Source organism: Manis javanica, chromosome 12 (assembly GCF_040802235.1).
Source record: "Manis javanica isolate MJ-LG chromosome 12, MJ_LKY, whole genome shotgun sequence".
In the NCBI taxonomy this organism is placed as follows: domain Eukaryota; kingdom Metazoa; phylum Chordata; class Mammalia; order Pholidota; family Manidae; genus Manis; species Manis javanica.
Genome location: NC_133167.1, coordinates 63,486,040 through 63,502,384, shown reverse-complemented (window position 1 = coordinate 63,502,384; position 16,345 = coordinate 63,486,040). Strand labels below are relative to the sequence as shown.

The 16,345-nt window shown below is 41.1% G+C and overlaps 1 protein-coding gene across 3 annotated transcripts in view; it reads left to right on the top strand.

Moving 5' to 3' along the window:
* GAD1 (glutamate decarboxylase 1) overlaps positions 1 to 16,345 on the top strand; it is a 44,287-nt gene that overhangs the window by 16,228 nt on the left and 11,714 nt on the right. For all 3 annotated transcript variants that reach the window (XM_017666337.3, XM_037022981.2, XM_073218704.1), the window contains 8 exons: positions 485 to 575; positions 7,202 to 7,314; positions 8,381 to 8,496; positions 8,575 to 8,654; positions 8,878 to 8,932; positions 10,171 to 10,287; positions 11,475 to 11,539; positions 14,438 to 14,516. In XM_017666337.3, coding sequence (XP_017521826.1) covers positions 485 to 575; positions 7,202 to 7,314; positions 8,381 to 8,496; positions 8,575 to 8,654; positions 8,878 to 8,932; positions 10,171 to 10,287; positions 11,475 to 11,539; positions 14,438 to 14,516 — 716 coding nt within the window. The remainder of the gene's footprint in view (positions 1 to 484; positions 576 to 7,201; positions 7,315 to 8,380; positions 8,497 to 8,574; positions 8,655 to 8,877; positions 8,933 to 10,170; positions 10,288 to 11,474; positions 11,540 to 14,437; positions 14,517 to 16,345) is intronic.

Below are 16,345 nucleotides of genomic sequence, written 5' to 3'. Positions count from 1 at the left end.
TCAGACCTGGCACTTTCCCTAGGCCAGCTTTGGTCCACAGAGCTACAAGTCCTCTCTGAGGCCTCTCCATCAGTAAACCTTGATTTGGGGGTTAAAACTTTAGAATGTTAAATTAGAAGTTGAAACATGTACGAAGAAAAGACTAGCATATCCTGATTGGTAATTTAAAAAACAAATATGACAGAGGAGTTAGTTCATCTGGAAATCAACAAGTAAGATATTGGAAAGATTATTAGTTTTATGACATTGGATTTTTTAAAATTAAAAGCATTACACTTTAGAAATGTAGAAGTTTGGAGACTACATAAATGTTAATGGTTGGTATAGAGTGGGTTGACCAATATCCTTCTCCAATATCCTTGGGCAGCCCTATTAGACAGACCATTGAGATGGAAGCCCATTAATGTGCCTGGCCTTTTGCTTTGAAGATAGCTTGAAAAAATCTGAGTTTGCCTTGATGCTTACCTGTTACTTGTCTCTCTAGGTCATCCTCGATTTTTCAACCAGCTCTCCACTGGACTGGATATCATTGGTTTAGCTGGTGAATGGCTGACATCAACTGCCAACACCAATATGTAAGTTCCACATATTATTATCATATATCAACCAGTATACATTATATGGTTTGTTGCTTTAAAAGTCCAACTCCAGTGGTTCTGTAATAATTTTATTACTGTTGCCTTGGTTAATTTTTCTCTTAAGAACTTTAAGGTTTATCACAGTTCTGATTTAATAGTAGATACTTGATAAACTATTTTTGAATTGAGAAATGCAATTTAATAAGAGCACTGCCATGAGATTTAAAACTTTAGCTTTCAAAAGTTAGTGTGAAGTTTTGTGTTAATAGATTCCATATCTCTTAATGATGTGTCTAAAGAGGTCATATTTTGAGTATGATCTTGGTCTATTTAGCATGTTGGTACTTATCATTTAGGTCATATTTCTTTAATAGTTAAAGCTGCCATAAAGCCACAGACCAATTTGGTCAACATACTGCTTAACTAATAAATGCTAAAATGAAATTCAGATGGTAGGAATACATTATTTATTCCTCCCCAAATAACTGGTTGTTTTTCTGAATTTGACATTTTTTTCACACTTGTTTGAGTAGGCAAAGCTTTCATTTGCTTCTAAGTCCTTGTAAATGTATAAGCAACTGACTCTAAGGTCTTGGTGCAGTCACTACCTGGTAGTCTTCTTGTAAATGGCCCATAGTTTCCTATGCATACACGTGCCTTCTTTGGAGACAAGGACAGGTTATAAGTTGATGGAGGGTCATCATAGCTTACCAAGTACTGTCTTTTCTCTGGGCACTATGATAATGTTTTACCAGTTTCTGTACACCAAAGACAATGGCACCATATTCTATTCAAGTATCCAAAGGAAAATAACAAAGCAAGTTTCTTGCAGTAATTTTTAAGTAACTTCAAGAATTATATGGGTTTCAATCACTGTGAAAATATTTAGAAAATAACAATCCACTTTTTAAGGTCATGGTAGATTTGAAAAATGAATTTAGGTAAAAAGGTGGCATTGTTTAAAATGAGAAATTCCATTTGACATCAAGATAGAATATAAGTAATTAAAGTTCAAGGTATTCTATTTTTCTTAAACTACTACCAGCCACGTAACCTGAAAGGGAGCTTTAAAATTGTATATCAATTCATACAAGTTCCAAAGCTATTTAATGCTGTGACTTATAATAAGAACATTCAGAAAAGTTTCTGTTAATTAGGGATTCCTGCTTTGTTTGCTAATTTAAAGCAACAATGACAGATTTTTAAAGGTAAATGTGACAGGCAAAGCCTTTAGTGCTAAAAGGCATAAAAGATTAAATTGATTAAAAATGAAAATGTTTTTACGCTCCCTGCTTTCAAGTCCTGATTAACTTCACGGAGTGTCCGTGTTGGAGCACTAAGGCTGCAAAGGGCCAAAAGGAATTGGGGTCAAAGATAAAACTGTGTAGTCTCCTTAAAAAACTCGCCTTTGCAATCCTCACTGAGGTATGGTTTGCGAGATAAAAATATATCAGTAAGCATAAACATCATAATATACTAATTATAACTTTAAAAAGACACTAATGCTTAATTGGAGCATCTCACACTAAGGAACAATTTTAATTAGCAAGTGCAGCTTTTTTAAAAACTTAAATATTTGGAAAACAAAGAGAAAAACAGAGTAAAAGGTACAAGTCTATTAAAGCCCTATTCCCATATTAACATAGGCACTGAATTTACTCAGCCTTTTTAAGTGTGTATTTTGTAGGCCTCTCAGCTGTGATTTCCAAATAAAAACAGCCCGATCTTAAGGTAAATAGAAGAAACTCACTTCTTTGAACCATTTATGACAGGATATTCTCCTAAAGGCTTTTCTTCAACCAAAGAGATTTCACAAATTCTCCATTTTGGTATGGGTTAATAAAATCGAAGTCCCTTATTCTTCCCTGACTTCAGCTTAGCTGTGAAATACTAAAATATGTACTAGCCTTCTGAGTTCAAGGCCAATTCAACTAAATGGTACATAGTAATTGCTAAACTGAACAATGGATATTTATAAAATATGATTCAATTCCAACAGATCAATAGAGAAGGCTATTTAAAATAGTGAAATAGTTTCTGTCAGTTCTACAGACAGGGCATTGTCTGAAGAAGTAATAATTTCTCTTATCTAGACTGTGTTCTAAGCCAGTCTGCCTGAAAATCGTGCAATGTGGCTGCACTGTCAGATGCTCAGGCGGCAGCGTGCTCCCTCATGTCAGTAACTAGGAAGAGGGTTCAAAATAAATCTGGGAAAGAATGACAAAAAGATCTGTTTTTAGCAGAGTAGGATTTAATTAGTGATGTAGTCATTTTTTGACCTGCATTATCTTTTGAGTTTGGGTGGTGTTGTTAACAGAGACTAATAACTATATCCTCCAGTAGAGTATTTTTAAAAGAACTACCCAGTATCTTACTTCAAGTGACAAAGTATAAGGTATATGACTGCTAGAATAGAAAAGACATTTATGTTCATACTTTTATACCTACCTGTACATATAGCTTTGAGATCTCTTCTTCCAAACAAGGACTCAGTGAAGACCCAAAGAAAATTTAACAAATATTTAGTTGTCCATGACATGTTCAGCTCTTTTCTTCCAAAATAGGGCCACCAAGTACAGCTGTGCGGGTTGACAGTACCCAAGTGTAAGCAACAGTCTGCCCCAAACACCTGACACCACATACCTTGATGGTGTGATCTCTCCCTGCCCTGTGTTGTGAGGCTGTGATTTCAACTTTCTAAGGCTTTATTTTTATAGAAATTACACAGGAGAAATTTTCTGTGGGAGTTATCATTCATTTTATGCTACTAGGCAAGTCGTAAAGAGGAACGTGCTGTAAGCAGTTCTCGTTTGTCACAGGAAAGGAGCTGTGATGTATAGGATTTGGAGTTCTGAATCTGTAACGTAGTATGAGATCCTAAAACAGACCACTGAATTCCTTTGAACCTAAGTTTTTCAGGAAAATGGGGGATAATAATATCCATCCTACAGAGTGGTTCTGAAGGCTAAAAAAGGAACCAGTCTTGAGTGCCCAGTGTATACAAGGTGCAATGCACACACCCAGGAAAGGAAGCCACCCCACAGGCCCCTGTCACCATTCGAGACCCCTCCCTTCATCCCCTTGGCTCCTTTGTTTCCACCTCTCCTCATTTCTGGGCACCAGAGGGCCTCACCAAGCTCCTCTCCAGCTGTGTTACCTTTTAAGGTGAAAATGGGCCACCTGGTACATCTGTAAGAAGGCAGAATCTAAGAGGAATGCCGAGTTGGGGAGTCAACATGGAAAATTATTTCTTTCTCTCATTAAAGAAGTTCCCAGTTTGACAGTCCTTGGGAATTCAGATTCCTTGTGCCTTTGTAACCATATAGAATGTGGCCTTCATCCTCCAGGTCCCCTCATGGCACAGGCTAGCTGCTGGAACTCCAGCCATCATTTATGTGTTCCAGAACTCAGGAAGGAGAGGGGAAGGAGGGAGTGAGGGAGAGAGGGAGAAAGGAAGGAAGGACAGAGGGAAGAAAAGAAGGGAGGGAGGCTAAGTAGTTAAAAGGGGAACACACTCTTTCCTTTTAAGAAACCTCAGAAGCTCCACACACTTCCCACAGCATCTCTTTAGCCTGAACTTAGTCCCATGGTCACATGTAGGGAGGCTAGAAAATGTAGTCTTTGATCTGGGTGAAATGTCATCCCCCAAAAAACTGAATGAAGCAAGGGAAAATTGATATTGGTTAGCAACCAGAAGACTCTGCCACAAGAGAAATTCAGCTTGTTAATAAATTTGCCTTAGTTCAGAGTGAATCACATAGGAAGGTGAGTTGAACCACTAAAAAAGGGCTGACTCACTACCCTACTCAGAACATAAGGAAGCTCAGAACTCTGCTTTAGTGTGAGTCCAGGAATGTCGCCATCCTATTGTTTTAAGCACTTCCTTCCAGGCCCATATTCTTATGCTTTACCCCTGAGCTTTTTGCAGGGTTAGTTTCTTGTTCTCTGATTCTGAAATGTCATCCTGTGCTCTGACTTTCGCATCTAAGCAGCTTCTTCTGATCCATATTTGACCTCTTGACTTCCCCTCTTTTCATCTATCATTTAGGGGAGTCCAGGTTGTAAGAGAGCAATCTCCTACAGTTGTATACAAAATAATGTGCATATCCTCATTTTCTTCCTGGGGGGAGGGACCATAGCTTTCTTGGGATTCCCAAAGGCTTCTAGGACCCCAATTAATCTAAGAACCACTGCTTTAGGGTAAACTTCAAGGCCTTCTATAAGACTTGGGGTACAGGCAGACTCCTAGTTGTGCACATGGCCCAGGATGGGAAGACACGGTCAGAGAAGTGTCAGCAACAGGGAATGTCATGTTAGCCCACTTGTCAGGCCATGGACCGATCTACCAGCTTCTAGGAGAGGATGTCAGGACTTAAGTCATGAATCAGGATAAGCTTGGTGTTAGCTATGTGATAACTGGTCCTTCAGGCCTGGGAAGGGACTCAGACAGGATGCAGCTAAGCCCAAGACCCAGATGCTGGATTCATCCTAGTTAGCTTCCTCCTCAAGGTTGCGAATGGTGTCTCAGAATACTCTGTCCCATCAGTACATTAAGGTGCCACATGGCAGAGAATAGTCACTCAATAAGTATTTGTTCAACAAAACTGAAGGAAAAGTCTAGGAGTTAGGTGCCTGCCACAGATAAGGACCTGAAACAGAAGAGACCAGATGGTGTCATGGTCGGGCCCTCCAGACCCCTCCTCCCAAATCCCGAGGGTGATGGCCACATTCCTGGGCCTCGGGTAGGCCCACTGGTTCATGGGCCTAAACTGAATCAAATCATAAAGTGGACCAACCCATGGCATTCAGTCCTCTCTCTCCTCAGTTCCCCATGTAGTTTCTGCATGGCTATCAAGCTCTGACTTGACTCCAACTCAGCTTTGATCCAATCGTTGATAAGGTTCTGATGTTATGGAGTATGATTCCACTTTTCCTTGCCTTATCCCAGAGACCTTCTCTTTTGGTATTGTGAGATTCCAGCACACACCAGCACCAGTACCTCTGCACCATGTGAACATTTTTTGCCATTCCAACATTTCCAAAAATTAGTGACTTTATTGACAACACATTTGTTCAAGAATGGTTAGAAGCACATCGTGAGTTTGCCTCTTGGTACACTCAGCAGCACACAGGCTAAACCAGGAACCCTTTTCTTCTTCTTCCTTTATCAGGCCATCAGACATGAGGGAGTGTTGGTTGCCATGGTGATGGGGCTCAGAGCCGACCAAAGTGTGATTGTGGCCTCCAGAGGTGATGGTGACTGGACACATGATTTCCGAGGGTCTTCCTTCTAGATTTCAAGTCTCCTACCAAGGAAAATGAACATATTATTTTTGGAAACAAAATTCTTCTACCAATAGATATATTCTGAGGATCCTCCAGGATCTCTTTGTTCTCTTTTTCTACCACGTGATTAATTTGATTGCTTTTTTTCCTCCATAACTAAAATTTAGTATTTTCACCTGTGTCTTATGTACAGTTATCTTATCCTTGCTAATAACTTTTCTAAATCATTAAACCAGCAAGAATTCCCATTCGTCCTTAGCACTGGCATTCAGCCCAAACACCCTGATCAATGATAAAGTCTCTCCATACAGCTTTGGCAGAGTCAATCAAGGAATCTCTTTTCAGCAAACATGGTCTGAGCTGAGCCTACAGACTCTAATGCTTAAGAAGATCAGCAAAAAGAAGAAAGACAAAGAATCTGAGAATCAGTTAATACATTTTTTTGTTTTCTGGTTTAATTTTCTGTGGATGAGCTTCCTTTGATTTCTCTTCTCTGTCCGTGGTACCACAATCTTATACCAGTGCCTAGTCTGCAAGACTGTGCTTCTGTTTTGAACTGCTTTGAGAAGAACAGGCTTGATACTTTTAAATCAGCTTGTTAGAAGACAAAGGTAACCTACCAGGATATCTGATGCCCACAGTTAGCTGTGTATGCCAGTTGACCATCTCCTTGTTTTTTATAATTGGTAATTAGAAAATTATCACTTATAATTATTCCTGACAGATATTGACTTTGGAGAATTATAGAAACATACCTGTCCTGGGGATTATCAGTAGAAAAACCATGTAGATAATTATATTGAGTTCTTTAAAACCTGGGTCAATATTTCCGATTATCTTCACATTTAGCTTTCAGATGTTTACATTGTTTTTAAAAGATAGACTTTGACTCTGGGTTTTATAGATTCTACAGGTATGAAATTGCCAGTCGGTATTTTTAAATGTTGCAATCTAGTTTTATGTAGAACTTAGAACACATTTTTTAGTTAACATTTGCATAGTCCAATAATCTTAGACATAAAAGGGACCCAGGAAAATCATTTTCTTTCCTTCTGTTTCTCTGTGTGGCCCGCACTTAAGATACTCCATTCAGATAAGCATCTATTTTGTTTGTGAAGAATCAGAGCAAGCACCTCCACAGCCTCTCTTGATAACCCAGGCTGGTTTCTGATACTTTATGATCAGTAAGTTAATACATTTCCAGGAAATGAATTGTTTTAGTGGTTTCAAACATCTTTTTTTAAGAATCCAAGTACAGATACTAAGCCAACCATCTATGTTCCCCAAATAAATAGTTTGACTTCTTTTTTTGATTCTTTTTCTCACCACCTTTTCAGGTTTACATATGAAATTGCACCGGTGTTTGTCCTCATGGAGCAAATAACTCTTAAGAAGATGAGAGAGATAGTCGGATGGTCAAGTAAAGATGGTGATGGGATATTTTCCCCTGGTAGGTTTCTGTTCCCTTTCCCTGACTCTCCTCAAAGTTTCTAATATAGGTCCGAGGAATCCTTGAGAAAACTAAACATAAAGTGAGTTTGTGGAAGAACCATGGCCTTAAAATATATTTTTTTATACTCCTGCCTTCCTATCTTGGTTAGGGTAGAGGTTAGCAAGAATGATACATGTGTACTGATTCACAAAGGTTGTGCCTAAATCATGCTAAATAACTCAGTGTGTCGACAGCAGTTTGGTTCAGCTGGGGATCAATGAACTGAGATTATCAGTTGATCAATTTCAACCAAAATAGTACATCTATTTTGAATCTCTAGTCTGATGTAGATACAATAAAAATCTTTAAAACAAGGACAGATTTTCTTGGACATAGGAAGGAATTTGGGATGGTATGAGAGACAGGGTGCTTGTGTACAAAGGAAAGAGAATAAGAATTGTAAGTGTCTAGACAGTTCAAGCTTACCATGAATTTGCCTGTTTAATTGGTAGATGCAAAAATTTGTGTTGGCCAGACATACCAAGATAGTTACTGCAGTTCTCCTTGTGTCTTTAAGTAAACATGAGTTTGAATTTATTTTGATAAACTTCGAGTTCTCAATGACTCAATAACAGGTGGGCTGTTCATTGAGGAGTATTTCCAGGCAATGGCAGTGTTTCCTTTTGTAGGCTCCATTAGTCTCTTTTTTTTTCTGACTCAGAAAACAGATTCATCATTGCTCAGTAAATAGACTGAGCAGAAGGTGGAAGCAGGAAGGCTGTAACTCACTATCTCTTCGCAGCCACTGCGGCTGCACCTCTTATCTTTCTGTCAGGTAGGATGGGCACTGGAGTTTGTGAACCAACTCCAGCCTAACTGCCAAGATGGCTTTTGGTAATGAGTGCATTCCCAGGACCAAGGAGCCAGAGGGAAGCCCTGGCAGTAGGGAAGCCAGCAAAACCTATCAGGACATTGTCCTTCCCTTTCTGACTTCCCTTGTCTATTGAGATACCAGCTCAGCCCTTGTTGTCAGGAGCAATAATGACAGAGCTCCCACACCGCCAGTGTGTCTGTTTGCTGACAGGGGGAGCCATATCCAACATGTACAGCGTCATGGCCGCTCGCTACAAGCACTTCCCGGAAGTGAAGACAAAGGGCATGGCGGCGGTGCCCAGACTGGTCCTCTTCACCTCGGAGCACGTGAGTTGAGTGCTCTTGCTCGAGGATCATGGTGTTTTCAGTAGGACTAACTTCTGACGTAAGCCTCTGTTGTTGCAGAGCCACTATTCCATAAAGAAAGCTGGGGCTGCTCTTGGCTTTGGAACTGATAACGTGATTTTGATAAAGTGCAATGAAAGGTAGGCAGGAGAGAGTGAATATTAGTTTCCTGATGTATTAAATGTGTTCATCTGTTAAATTTGTTTTATTGTGCTTAAGGACTGACTCAGTACAGTGTGCCAAGCTGCTAATGGTCTGTTGAAAATATCCAATTAAATTACTTTTTGCTGCTGCTGAAGTTTTTTGTGTGTGAAATCTCTTTGATTCTTCATTTTAATTTCTCTCTTTTTATAATAATTACAGGGGGAAGATAATTCCAGCTGATTTAGAGGCAAGAATTCTTGAAGCCAAACAAAAGGTATGTACTTGATGGTGCATCTAAACCCTGGTGAATACAAATTTTTTAAATCCTTATACAATAAAAGCCCTTGATAATGTAAGAGATCATTTTATTGTGTTTCTAAAAATCCTATTCCCAGGTATTTGCTTATTTCCAAGTTGTGAAATGATTGATTTGGCTTTAAAACCATGTTAATATAATACCAATTATTAGAAAAAAATGAAAAATTCATTGAACCATTTGCCCTACATTCATTACAGCAAATAATTGGTTTAACATACTTTAATAAATCCACTATCCAAGCATCATGAAGAGACAACCTAATCGAGCTTTTCACTTGCTGCTTGTTAGGTGTAATCTCATTTTAACAAATACCATCTTAGCTTAGGATTCTGTTTAGCAAAGTGCTTCTAAGCCCTGGCAGATGGCCCATGATACTTGGTGAATCCCTTCTCAGTAAGTTCTATTAAACAAAAAAAATCTCCCAAACCAGATGTATCCACAAGGCATTTCCAGATAGCTGTTAGGATTTACCAACTCATTGGTGTTTTGGTTACATTCTTGTATCTCCTTCTCTAACTGTAGCTGTTTGCTGGTGTCTCAGTAGAGGGGATGGGTAGAAATGTCACTAGGACTAAGCAAGCATGGGTGGAGCTGAACTTAAAAAAACTCTAGAACTCACAAGTCTTGGCTTTGTTACTCCACTTCCTCATTTCATGTTCACATCAAAATTTTACCATGTCCACTACTCGTGAACATTTCAACTTTCACAGTGTTTTGACCTGTTGTAAACAGTGAAACAGTGCTTCAGTATAATTATTATATCAATATACTTAGAACAACACAGCTTCTAAAACTTACAACGTCCAGATGATATTCAGAGCTACCTGCCCATCACTCCAAATACTTATTACTCTTTCCTGCTTTATTGTTTGGCATAGAACTTATCACTATCAAACATACCATGTATTTTGTTTATTTAAGTTTGTTTGTTGTCTGTCACTCCCCACCAGAATGTAAATTCCATGAGGACAGAAATCATCATCTGTTGTGCCCATTGCTGTATTCTTAGCATCTACACCAGGATCTGGTATATAAACGTCACTTAAAAAATATATGTTGAATGAATAAATGAATGAACCAAACACCACCTTAATTGATCTCTGTTAGATATAAATGCTACTGCAATTTTTCTACTGTGTGTGGAAAGGAGAAAGGTTAAGAAGACTAATCGGCCTGTCCTTCTTACCCTATAGGGATATGTTCCTCTTTATGTGAATGCCACTGCTGGCACTACTGTTTATGGAGCTTTTGATCCGATACAGGAGATAGCAGATATATGTGAGAAATACAACCTTTGGCTGCATGTTGATGTAAGTGCTGTAACTCAGAAAGTGACCCTGTCTATTTGGGGGTGGAAGCAGCTCTGCTTTATGATTTGCTTCAAGCCTTCCCCACAGCCCCAGCCAGCCCTCTCACTGCATCATATTAGTTCCACTCCTCTCTGGCCCCCAGCCGGCCCTTCATAATTAGGACCTACCGCAGGCTGCACATCCTCTGGGCCTTGTCCAGTTGCATGTGGGCAGCCAGTTGCTGTCTTCTGTGGTCCAGGCTACGATAGGATCTCTGTTACCTTTCCAGGAGGCTTTAGTTTGGACAAATGGCTACTGAGTGAAATAGAACTGGTTTCAGAGGGAAAAAATATATGACACAATATATGGAAAGTGGCCATGAATCAGGACACTCAGTTGTCTGCTTTCAATCCAGCCATCTGTGACATTTTTCCAAAAAAAGAAATGTGTCTGGCACATATAGGAAAGATAAGGCAGTTTATGGAAGGTATGAACTAAAAGATTTCATCCCAATTTTCCTTAGGAACCAAAAGGTACATTTTGACATGTGTGAATGAGTATATTTTTTCTTTTTCTCTCTCCGTTTTCTTATGGCTGTAATGTCTCACAGCTGGATAACTGGGTGATCTGCCCTACTATTGAATAAATGACTAACAAAGTCTGTTCTTGTGTCATAGAATTTATCACTATCAAACACACTATGTATTTTGTTTGTTTAAGTTTGTTTAATCCTGAGCTAGTCAGTAAATATGCATCGGGGTGCCTGCAAAAATGTCCTACTGCTAAAGGATCTACGTGGGACCTCTAAGCCCTCCTGTTGCTCTCTGGTGTTTAGGAGCCCTTGGGAGACTTAGATTGCAGGCGCCAGTCCTTCGGGTTGCTTCCAGAGCCACCCGGGCTTATCCGTGACTGCGGCTTTCCACAGCACTGCGGGCCCTTGGCTGCTGGTAGCACAGCCTCAGGCCCGACTGCCCTGTGTCACTCACGCAGCTCCTCAGTTGTTAGCCTGGGGGAACTTTTGAAGTGACAAATGACAAATAATTAGAATGGCCAGGGATTGAACAGTCAGTGTGGGTTCCTTTTGTCAGAGAAGCTTTTGTTTTTCACTGTTTGTATTCTTGCTCATGTTTCACTAGAGGTGTGGGGTTGCTGGCTGGGGATTCTTGAGTTTTGCTGCCCCTCTCCCCTCTCCTTCTCTGTCCTGACAGGCTGCCTGGGGCGGTGGGCTACTCATGTCCAGGAAGCACCGCCACAAGCTCAGCGGCATAGAGAGGTAAGGGTGGCTCAGCCCGGTGATACCTCCAGCCCTCACTCCCAGCATCCCATTTCCATCTGACTAAGCTCACTTCAGTTCAGAAGGCATTTGTTGAGCACTTATGGTATGCTGGGCCCTAGGAAAGCCAAAAGTGTTTTATTTCACAGTCAGATGAGTCCTCAGTGAGTTCACAGTTTAGAGAGAGAGAAAGAGGTAAACAGCTGCAGTACAATGAGCTAAGCACAGCAGAAGGTGAGCTTACGCAGTGCCCAGGGAGGAGAGTGGGGGTTTGGAGGTGAAATAAGAGTTTGCTGAGGGCATGGGAAGGGGCACGATTCGTTTCACTCTTCTTTCCCATTATGCTTACTGCTGGGAAAGGGCTAGGAGTCTCAGCCTACCGTTCCAGTCCAGTGAGTGTTCTAAGCCAAGTGCGGTTTTGCCCTGACTCCTATATGTTGACTCAGAATGAACCCACATGAGATCATTTATTCACTCAGCAAATACCTCTGGAGCACCGATCATGACAAGGCAGACACAGATGTGCTGCTCAGTTACCTACCTTCAGCCCTGACATCTATGGTACTTTTCTACCTGGTACATGTAGGAAAAATAAGGCAGTGTATGGGAAGTGTTATCAACTAGGAGATCTACCCTCCTGAAGCTTACTGTCCACTGAGTTAAAGAGATATTTAATCTGTCTCATAGTAAAGAAAAAGAAAGCTGGTTTAGATGACAGTATGCTGTTTTAAGCCAATGTAGTCAGAGGCCTTTCTGAGAAGTGACATTTCAGCAGTTACTGGGATGAAGGGAAATAGGAAGCAAGGATACGTGGAAGAGTATTCCAGGTGGTGGGAAGGGCAAGTGCAAAGGCCTTGAGGTACGGCTGTTCTTGGCAAGTCGGAGGGCTGGCAAAGAGGCCCGTGTGGCTGGAGCAGTGAGATGTGAGCCCAGATGGAGGGTGGAGGGAATGGGGAGCAGGTTTCAGGGAGAGCGCCCACCAAAGGCTCCTTCACAGTGAGGTTTTGGCTTGAGTTTTTGTTGCCTCTTCTCTGCCTCCTCCCTTCTGGTTCAGTTTTGAAAGGCTGGTGTCAAGGTGACTAGGACTGACTCTGAAGCATACTTATATGACCCTATATGTTGGAGGATCATATGTTAAATGTAGATTTATACTTTAGATTTCTCAGGCAATTTTCATTTTCATCTTTGTGGCTGGAAAACATGAAACATTTTGCACTAGACTTTTCCCTCCCTAGCATTTTAAAGTACATATATCTTCTGAAGGAAACGAAATCCATACCATGTCTTACTATTTTCCATTTGTAGCAGCAAAGAACCACTTACTTTAGACCTTTAGGACATTAAAAAAAAAAACCCTTAAGACAGTTCATGAGATCTCATGGCAGCACAGCCTCAGGCCCGACTGACGCAGCTCCTCAGTTGTTAGCCTGGGGGAACTTTTGAAGTGACAAAAGTGAACTTTTGAGTAGCCCACCTCCCCAAGATTTTAATGACTTAGTGAATAATAACTATGAGAAATTTGATTGAATCCACCACCTTTTAAATATGGCTTGCCATTGATGATTTTTAATGAAATAACATTTAGTAAACTTTTCTTAGAACTTTTCACAGATCTTTCACAAAGCTTTTCTTTATAAGCACTGATGGGAAAAGTACTTCGGGCCTTTCTCTCTTGTCCTTGAAAGACAGTGCACATCGTGCACATCCTATCTATAGTCAAGATGCACAAAGTGTTTTTCCCTCTAAAGGACCTAAGCAAGAAGAAGAGGTTAAAAATTCACAGCAAGGATTTTTCTCTACGGAGATTGGAGGCAGTATAATTCTGAGCCAATTGCTATGTCTGGGGAAAACATCCTTCACAGGTTTAAAGTGCATAGCCCAGCTGCGGGCCAGGAAGGAATCTGTAAACCACTGAAGCAAGTTACCCACATTTTAGTCATCAGACATCATCCTTAGTTGTTAGCATAATGTCCCAACCAGTGCGCTCCTGAGCCGTTTCACCACATCTGACAGAGTGATGCAGCCCCAACTGGCAATACCACGTTCATTTAGCATTTACACGAAATCGCTCAGCAGTCAAAGTCTAGAATTATTCACTTGATCCTTGCTTTTAGATATCAGTCTTCATACTATCTCCCCAGTAGGTAGGTCAACATCACCAGCCCATCTTACAAATAAAAAGAAGGCAGAAAGAAGCCAGGGTTTGCTGCCTGCAGGGACGCAGGCTAGTGGAGGGGGTGGGAGCACTCGCTGTGCAATTAGACTCCCTGGACTTAAATCTTGGCTCCAGCACCTCCCTGCTGTGTGACTTTGGGTGATGTATTTGACCCTTTTATATCTCAGTTTCTCCACTTAAAATAGAGGTGATAACGGTCCCTACATCATAGGTTATTGTGAGAAATAAGTACCATAACACAGTTATTAGCATTTGTAGTTATTAACTCATTTTATCCTTTATTCAGTTTTGTGAGATATATACAATTCTTCCAACTTTACAGGTGGGTGAACTGAGGCACAAAGGAGTCGTCTGACTTGTCCAAACTGGCAGAGGCCAGAGCCATGTTCAGACTTGGATAGTCCGGTTCCAAAGCCCAAGTTCTCAACCATGGCATCATATTGATATAATGCCTATAAAGCTCTCTGAACAATAGGCCACATAAATGTTCTCCATAAATGCGAGCTATTATAAATAGCAGTTATTTAGACAAGGCAGTCTGCAACTTAGTACCCTGAGACTGCCAGCAAAATATTTGTTTATGTTGACTAGTCAATTTAGGAGATGACGTGTCAAAAATGTGTACCAACTAAAATTGCAATGGGCAGTGTTTTTCTCAAGAGGACAGTTGCCTCTTGCTGACTCCTGTGTGTTCTCCTCAGAGGATCGTGTGCTTCTTTCAGGGCCAACTCAGTCACCTGGAACCCTCACAAGATGATGGGTGTGCTGTTGCAGTGCTCTGCCATTCTCGTCAAGGAGAAGGTCAGTACCGCCTCCACAGAGATGAGCTGGGGGCCCACATATCCTGCAGAAGACACACGAGAAGAAAAGCATGGGGTCCTCTCACAGTGCTCCAGGAACTCCCAAGATCGACTGCCCCACTGCCCCACAACGACTGCCACTGCTGTTTTTTGCTGCTCTCCCACCAGCCCACAGCTGGCCCGGCACCTCCCCTTGACTGGCGCTCAGGGCGCCCTTCCTCCCTGTCAGAGCACGGGGCCCTGTCAGGGGCAGGCTGTGAGGGCGGTATTTCATTTTACATTCCATCATGTTTGTGCAGACAAAAGTGAGAGAAACTGGGTGAGCCCCCAACTCTTAACCTCAGTGAGGACACACAGTGGTCACTGGAGCATACTTCAGGTTCTTAGCATGAAGCGGTGCTCCCAAGAGCTGGAGTAAGTTCTGCGGAACAACTAGAGTTATCAGCTCAGGGGAACAAGGACTGTTGGCCAAAAAGCCTCTGTAAATGAGATAGTCTATTCCCTTCCTCAGGCATCCAGTAATGGCCCCTGCCTTTGAAAGCAGTGTAGTTCAAGGAACACTTTGGTACACCACGACATTTCAGTAAGCCTGGCTCCAGCCAGTAGGAGCCAGAACCTGCACAAGATCTCTACTTCTGAAGCAGAGTGCCTTTTAAGTTTTTTTAAAATCTTTTATTAAGGTATTATTGATAAACCCTCTTATGAAAATTTCACATGAAAAAACAATGTGGTTACTACATTTACCCATATTATCAAGTCCCCACCCATACCCCAGTGCAGTCACTGTCCATCAGATGCCACAGATCCACTATGTGCATTCTCTGTGCTACACTGTTCTCCCCATGATCCCCCACACCATGTGTACTAAACATAATACCCCTCAATCCCCTTCTCCCTCCCTCCCCACCCGCCCTCCCACACCCCTCCCCTCTGGTAACCACTAGTCCTTTCTTGGAGTCTCTGAGTCTGCTTCTGTTTTGTTCCTTCAGTTTTGCTTCGTGGTTATACTCAACAAATGAGAGAAATCATTTGGTACTTGTCTTTCTCTGCCTGGCTTAGTTCACTGAGCATAATGTCCTCCAGCTCCATCCATGTTGTTGCAAATGGGAGGATTTGTTTCTTTCTTATGGCTGAATAGTATTCCATTGTGTATATGTACCACTTCTTCTTTATCCATTCACCTACTGATGGACACTAGGTCGCTTCCATATCTTGGCTATTATAAAAAGTGCTGTGATAAAGATAGGGGCGCATATGTCTTTTTGAATCTGGAGGTTGTTGTACTCTTTGGGTAAATTCCAAGGAGTTGGATTCCCAGGTCAAATGGTATTTCTAGTCTTAGTTTTTTGAGGAACCTCCATATTACTTTCCACAATGGTTGAACTAGCTTACATTCCCACCAGCAGGGTTCCCCTTTCTCCGAATCCTTGCTAACATTTGTTGTTCTTAGTCTTTTCGATGCTGGCCATCCTTAGTGGTGATATGATATGGTGAGGTGATATCTCATTGTGCTTTTAATTTGCATTTCTCTGATGATTAGTGATGTGTAGCATCTTTTCATCTGTCTGTTGGCCATCTGAATTTTTTCTTTGGAGAACTGTCTCCTCATATCCTCTGCCCATTTTTTAATCAGATTATTTGCTTTTTGGGTGTCGAGACATGTAAGTTCTTTATATATTTTGAATGTTAACCCCTTGTCAGATATGTCATTTACAAATATATTCTCCCATACTGTAGGATGCCTTTTACTTCTGTTGATGGTGTCCTTTGCCATACAGAAACTTTTTAGTTTGATGTAGTCCATGAGTTCATTTTTGCTATTGTTTCCCT